General features: G+C 41.7%; 1 protein-coding gene across 1 annotated transcript; it reads right to left on the bottom strand.

Annotated features, from left to right (window-relative positions):
• Positions 1-6562: 6562 nt before the first annotated feature.
• Positions 6563-6852, bottom strand: LOC102262998 (40S ribosomal protein S29-like). Its single transcript, XM_005866352.2, has one exon. The coding sequence runs from the start codon at positions 6823-6825 to the stop codon at positions 6655-6657; it is 171 nt and encodes a 56-aa protein (XP_005866414.1). The 5' UTR covers positions 6826-6852; the 3' UTR covers positions 6563-6654.
• Positions 6853-7366: the final 514 nt, after the last annotated feature.

Below are 7366 nucleotides of genomic sequence, written 5' to 3'. Positions count from 1 at the left end.
TGGCATGGGGGGTCGTGACAATGGCTGTGATGACAGGTGGCCCTCCTCAGAGCTGCTGGCCATGGGGGTGCGCAGTCTCCCCCTCCCTCCTTTCTCCTCTCCCTCCCTAACCCCACGCCTTCGGACCTCCTCCCCTGTTCCCCACCGGCAGCTGCCGGAGCCCCCACGCCCGGGTGAGTGGGACGCCCAGCTGATGGGAAGGCTGGCCTGAAGCTAGAGAGGGCGTGGGGGAGCGAGGCTGCAGAGGTGAGCGCCCTGCAGGGAGAGCTAAGGCTCCTCCCCACGCGGCCGGCACCCTGAGCTGCAGCTCATCCCCCTAACGCGCTGGGCCAGCTCACTTCTCACTCTTGGGAGCGGCCCAGGTTACAGCTAGAGACCAGCCTATAGAGCAGTGGTTCTCAACCTTGGCTGCACATTAGAATCACCTGCGAATCTTTTTAAAATCCTGATTTCTGGGCCTCATCCTCCGGAAATTCTGTTTCTTTGTTATGGGGTGAGGCCACGACATTAGTAACAACGAAACAGAATTTCCGGAGGATGAGGCCCAGAAATCAGGACTTTAAAATGATTCCCAGGTGATTCTAATGTGCAGCCAAGGTTGAGAACCACTGCTCTAGAGGAAAGGTGCTAACTCGGGGCCTTGTGCCTACTCACTAAGTGGGGCAACGGGTTTCTTTTGGTGCCTTTTCTTTCTGCTGGGATGGCCCTGGACCTGGGAGACAGAGAACTGAAACATGGCACCCAGGCTGGTAGGCAGCCTCTCCCTCCGATCCTTGTGTTACTGCTTCACCAGCTGGCCCCGGAGTGAAAGGGTGGAGCCTTAAATGCAATCTTGTTGCAGAATCTTCTCCTGGCATTTTGTGAAGTTTTTCCATTATTCACTTGCTCTAAGTCTGGTTCCTCTGTATATATTCTTCACTACTGCTTACACTTCTTGAATACAACAGACTACATCTTATACATCTTATGATGGCTCACTGGTAGAAGAATATACATATAATAAATATTTTTATATACTGAATATATCTTTTTGGTATATAACCTGCCCACCTGTATACTACTCTTTGGGCAAAAGATGAAGCTAGGACTAAAAGAGCAACAGTTGTGTACATGGCATTAGGCTGCCTCTTGTGCTCACTGCCCTCGAACCATCATGAGTGAAAGGCCCCCTGAGTTCTGTGGGGTGGGGAAGCATGGGTAGGCAAGCTCCTCTACCTGGATCACTGGTTCACCTAGCTAAGTTCCACATCCTTTACATCCCAGCTTAATATTTACTCCTCTGGGAAGAAAACTCATTGTGACGTTCCCCCACAAAAGTAGAAAACATAACTTCTCAGGAATCCCACCTTTGAGTGGGTTAGTTGGAATGGATCATCTCTTTCTGAGAGTCTGCAGTCACTGAAAGTGAAGGAGTGAGAGTCAAAGGAAGTATACCAGCTGTCCATCAAGTATGCATTCAGTGGTGAGCTAGAGTCGACCAGAAGGTTTGGGACAAGATGCAGTAGGAATGCAGGAAGGAAAGAGATGAGCCCTGGCCCATGTGGCTCAGTTGGTTGAATGTGGAACCATGCATGGAAAGGTCACTGATTCAATTCCCAGGTAGGGCACATGCCCGGGTTGTGGGCTCGATCCCCAGTGTGGGGCATGCAGGGAGCAGCCAATCAGTGATTTTCTCTCATCCTTGATATTTCTATCTTTATCTCCCTCTCCCTTCCTCTCTGAAATCAATAAAAATCTATTTTTTAAAAATGGTCAAAGTAACTAATCATCAGAGAGATGCAAATTAAAACTACAATGAGGTATTACTTCACACCTGTCAGGATGGCTACTATCAATAAATCAGCAAACAAGTGCTGGCAAGGATGTGGAGATGCAAACCCTAGTACACTGCTGGTGGGAATGCAGACTGGTGCAACCACTGTGGAGACCAGCATGGAGTTTCCTTAAAACATAAAAAAAAAAAAAAAAAGGAACTACATTTTGACCCAGGAAAACCCTTCTGGGTATATATTCTAAGAATCCCAAAATACCGATCAGAAATAATATATGCACCTCTATGTTCACAGCAGAATCATTTACAATAGCCAAGATCTGGAAACAGCCCAAGTACCTATCAGTAGATGAGTGGATAAAAAAGCTATTGTACATTTGTGCAATGGAATACTACTCGGCTGTATAAAAGAAGGAATTCTTACCCTTTGCAGCAGCATGGATGGACCTGGAGAGTATTATGCTAAGCGAAATAAGCCAGCCAGAGAAAGGCAAATACCATATGATCTCACTAATATTTAGAATCTAATGAACAAAATAAACTGATGAACAAAATAGAACCAGAGGCATGGATACAAGGAATAGACTGACAAATGTCAGAGAGGAGTGGGTTGGGGGGACTGGATAAAGGAAGGTGAAAGGATTAGCTTTTTATTAGTAGCTACCTGATGTTATATGCTATTTTTTTCAATTATTTTTTCCTGTTTTTGTTTATTATTTTGCTTTTGTCTCATTACACTCAGTGAGACAGGGAGTTTGATAATGATGTCTAATATTTCTGTGAGCAGTTCCAAATTGTGTTAATATAATCTCCCCTCTCCCCCATAGTTCTGTTCTGGATTTCACTGGGAACTGTCTCCTCCAAGGGAAGGTCAGTGAGGGGGTCTGAGAGGCAGGGCAGGGCATGGTGGCTGATGTCATTCAGGAGGAACAGGGAGCTCCTCCAGCCAGAATTCTAGAATAGCTTACCTGGATGGGGCAATGCTTGTTTGTTTGTTTTATAAATTCACTTTTTTGTGTTTACTAGTTTTAGTTCTGAATCCCATGCTGGTTTGAGTTGTCTCAAGTGAAAATTTTACATGAAAATTCCATACTCAGGTGCCCTTCTACAGTTGTTATTTTTGTTGATTCTCATCCATGGATATTTTTTTCATTAATTTTTTTTTTTTAGAGAGAGAATGAAAGGGAGAGAGTGAGAGAGAGCAAAAAACACACCACATTGATATATCTCTCACATGAATTGGTTGCCTCCTGCACGCCCCTGCAACCCAGGCATATGCCCTTGACCGGTAATTGAACCCGAGACCCTTCGGTCCACATGCCAATGCTCTAACTACTGAACCATGCTGGCCAGGGGTACCCTTCTATGGTTTTATTATAGCAATGTGGACATCAAGTGAAATCTAGACAATAATAACTAAATTAATTAGAAGTGTTTCTGTAAACAAGGTAAAATTTTTATTCAAATCTGTTAATATGCCCTTGACCGGTAATTGAACCCGAGACCCTTCGGTCCACATGCCAATGCTCTAACTACTGAACCATGCTGGCCAGGGGTACCCTTCTATGGTTTTATTATAGCAATGTGGACATCAAGTGAAATCTAGACAATAATAACTAAATTAATTAGAAGTGTTTCTGTAAACAAGGTAAAATTTTTATTCATATCTGTTCAAGCTACAAATAGGGTGAAATCATCTGCATCCTTCCAATTCAATCAGCTGGGTATTTCTTTTTATTATTTAAAGAGCTCATAATTGATCTATTTCTGTTAGTCTAGTTTTTATACTCTGAAAGAAATGTATTAATATACTTTCTTGCCTTTCCACAGACGGATTTGATAGTCTGGTTTTATAATATGTCCTTCCATAACTTTTTCTGAGATTTGCTGGGAAGCATTTTGGACACATTCTCTTAAACTCCAAATCACAACCTCTCTGCAGAAATATGCTCCTTCTTCAGTCTTACAGCAATTTAGTTTACTGAACAAGAAATTCCAAGTTATTGAAAATATTTTGTCTAAAAGAATTTGAGACAGAAAGTTTCTGAACTCTCATTTGAAGTAGTTTGGTTGAGATCATAATTCATTTTTGGGGGGGACTTGGGGCATAAGTTTTGTGAGGACACACAATCTTGACCATTCCCCCGCCCCACCCCACCCCACCCCCGTCTTCTGGTACACATTTCTAGTGGCATCTCTTCTGAGCTAACATTGGGTGCTGATTGAACATTTGCTCTAACTTGTGCAAAAGGCTTCTTGCTGGAAATTGATTTGTTGAGTTTTAAAATGCCTCTTAGAATAAGAATCCCCATTAAATTTCATCTTGGAAAAAGAGCAATATGTTTGATTGACATCGCCAGGAATGTCTGTATGCTGCATGTGTACAATTTTTGTCGTCATTATATTGGACATGCCTCATTTTGAGAGTATGACCTTGAGTTGTCATTGCTTTAGAAAACATGGACTGGTTAGGACATCCATTAATGTCCTAGAACAAATGCTATAGCAGAATCCCCAAGGGAGACGGGGATTTTACTGGTCTCTGGACACAGGAATCCATTTGTTGGAGCGTATGCAGAGTGTGATGAGCTGTAAAATGAAGTTAATTTCTGTGCCAGACCAAACTAGGTGAAAGACCGAACAACTGGGTAAGATGAAGGCTGCATTCCCTCCAGAGGGAAAAATAATGGCATTTTCTCAGATATTGTCACCTGAGCGTGTGGTTTATTTGACAAGGCCCGTATAGAACAATAAAGAGGAACGTAATTTAACTAGGAGCCCCAGGTCTGTGTCTAGGAAGCCCTCATTATGAAATCTTTTATTTCAGGTTGGACTTCATGCAGAGTAGGAGAAGAAAAGAGGACAATACCTTATTGCTAAAAGCATCCTGTAAGTGACAAAGCTATTAATACCGTTCTTGTGAGTTGTTATAGTCGAGAGTTTTAAAACAGAACTGGAATTTTTCTATCTTCCATTTGGGGTACTGATTTCTGAATCTGGAACAGCATAATGCTTTTGTTTTATATTTACTAGTAGGAGTTAATTTTGTTGAAGTTGGGGGGTATTTTTCAGGATGAGAATCTTTTTAAGTTAATAATAGTCTATTATTTTCCATGTGAAGTTTCCCCCTCCTATTTACAGTTGTCCTATTGTTTGTAAACACAACATACACTATATTAGAAGCAAAGCCCGAATTTTAATCCCCCCCCCCTCCTTCCCACCCCACTCAGTCATAATTGTTTTGTAAGCAGAGTATTAGCCTTACCGTAATGCCCAGTATGAAAATTCAGCTTGGAGATTTTTACATTGTTGTATTTAAAATTCCACCTATTTTTGCATATCAAGGAACTTACCTCCTATTTTCTGACTTGTGGGTGCTGTAAAAATTAAGAGCATAGACATAAGAGATAGATATAATCACTTGTATGATTTGGGACAGCAAACTGCTCTGAGCTCAGTTCCCTATTTGTAAAATGAGGAGGATAATTCTTACCACACGGGCTTTTTGTGTGTGTTAAATAAGATATTTTATAAGTTCTTAGACCAGCCGTGGGCAAACTACGGCCCGCGGGCCGGATCCGGCCAGTTTGAAATGAATAAAACAAACAAACAAAAAAAGACCGTACCCTTTTATGTAATGATGTTTACTTTGAATTTATATTAGTTCACACAAACACTCCATCCATGCTTTTGTTCCGGCCCTCCGGTCCAGTTTAAGAACCCATTGTGGCCCTCGATTCAAAAAGTTTGCCCACCCCTGTCTTAGACCAATATCTGGTTCAAATATAGTGGTATCTTTTCCAATAACTGTATGATTGATATTATTTCTTTTTGAAAATAGGATTATAGTTTATTTTTAAAGCTTTAAATGCCCTGATCAAAATTTTACCTTCCAAACATAATATCTTATGTGCCTGGTTCTGTTCTAAATACTTTTTGGTGGATTTCATTATCAGCCTCGTTGCACAGATGAGGAAATTGAAGTACAGAGAGAAAAAGTAATTTGCTCAAGTGGAGGGCAGGCGGATGAATCTACACAGGCATCCCATGCAGAGGTCTTTTTATTCTTAAATTTACAATTTTTTGAATAGGTAAGACAGTCACATGGTTTAAACATAAAATATATGAAATAAAAAAACATACAATGAAATATTTTTCCACTTCCTTTGTCTCTCATAAGCAACCAGTTACTAGCTTTGTAGGTGTCCTCCAGAGTTTTGTTCTGCATGTGAGGCAAATAAATATCTGTGTCTTTTTCCCTCCCCATTTTCTTCTATATGAACTTTTAAAATTTATCAAAATGTCTGCAAAACCTTTTCCCATCAGAACCTAGAGCATTTTCTCATTCTTTTTTAGAGCTGTGTAATCCTCCATTGTATGATACAGTATAGTTTACTTCGTTCATCTATTGATGGCCCATTGTTTCTGATCTTTGCTGTCATAATTAATGCAGCAAATGCATAACCATGTATGAAAGTATAATTAGATGCATCCAGATGTGGTTAAAAACTGTTCTCGTGTGTAATATTGATAGACATTGCCAAATTGCAGTCCAATGTAAGAGGTTGTGCATTCCCTCCAGGAATTTATCATCTAAATGGACTACAGTTTACATACAGGTACAGACTATGGCTGCAGCATCACTGGGAGCAGCATGTGATTGTTAGGGTGACTGCTGCAGCGAAGGAGTGAACGGGCATGGGGAGGCAGCGCCTGAGGCTGGACTGCAAGATTGTGGAGGGCCTTAAGGAGGCAGGCAGTCTTCAGCAAGCTGGTCTTTTTTTTTTTTTTTTTTTGAAGGTTTTATTTTTTGTTTTATGTACAAAGCGATAGCATTCTGTCATAAGGTAGATGTCTTGAACGACCCATTCATGGAAGTTCTCTTAGTCCAACTTACTGAAGCCTATGTCCTTCGCGTACTGCCGGAAACACTGGCGGCACATGTTGAGGCCGTACTTCCGGATCAGACCGTGGCGGTTTGAGCAGACGCGGCAAGAACGAGAACCGTGGCCGAATTTCCTCGGATGGCTCCAGTAGTGTTGCTGGTGACCCATCTTGCTCACTCTGTAGCAACGAGGCAAAAGGAAGCTTTTAAAAAAAATAAATCTTTATTGTTCAGATTATTACAGTTGTTCCTCTTTTTTCCCACCATAGCTCCCCTCCACCCATTCCCACCCCACCCCATGCCCTTACCCCCAACACTGTCCTCGTCCATAGGTGTATGATTTTTATCCAGTCTCTTCCCGCTTCCCCACACCCGCACTCTGTAGCAACGAGGCAAAAGGAAGCTTTTAAAAAAAATAAATCTTTATTGTTCAGATTATTACAGTTGTTCCTCTTTTTTCCCACCATAGCTCCCCTCCACCCATTCCCACCCCACCCCATGCCCTTACCCCCAACACTGTCCTCGTCCATAGGTGTATGATTTTTATCCAGTCTCTTCCCGCTTCCCCACACCCGCTTCCCCCAAGAATTGTCAGTCCACTCCCTTTCTATGCCCCTGATTCTATTATATTCACCAGTTTATTCTGTTCATCAGATTTTTTTATTCACTTGATTTTTAGATTCACTTGTTGATAGATATGTATTTGTTGT

The sequence above is a fragment of the Myotis brandtii genome, unplaced genomic scaffold, assembly GCF_000412655.1.
Source record: "Myotis brandtii unplaced genomic scaffold, ASM41265v1 scaffold23, whole genome shotgun sequence".
NCBI classification, from domain to species: Eukaryota; Metazoa; Chordata; class Mammalia; order Chiroptera; family Vespertilionidae; genus Myotis; species Myotis brandtii.
Note: the sequence above shows the minus strand (reverse complement) of the source record. Positions and strands in the feature narration are given on the sequence as shown.

What these genes read in the sequence shown, in the direction of transcription:
- LOC102262998 (XM_005866352.2), bottom strand. Translation starts at nt 6,825, where the DNA reads ATGGGTCACCAGCAACACTACTGGAGCCATCCGAGGAAATTCGGCCAC.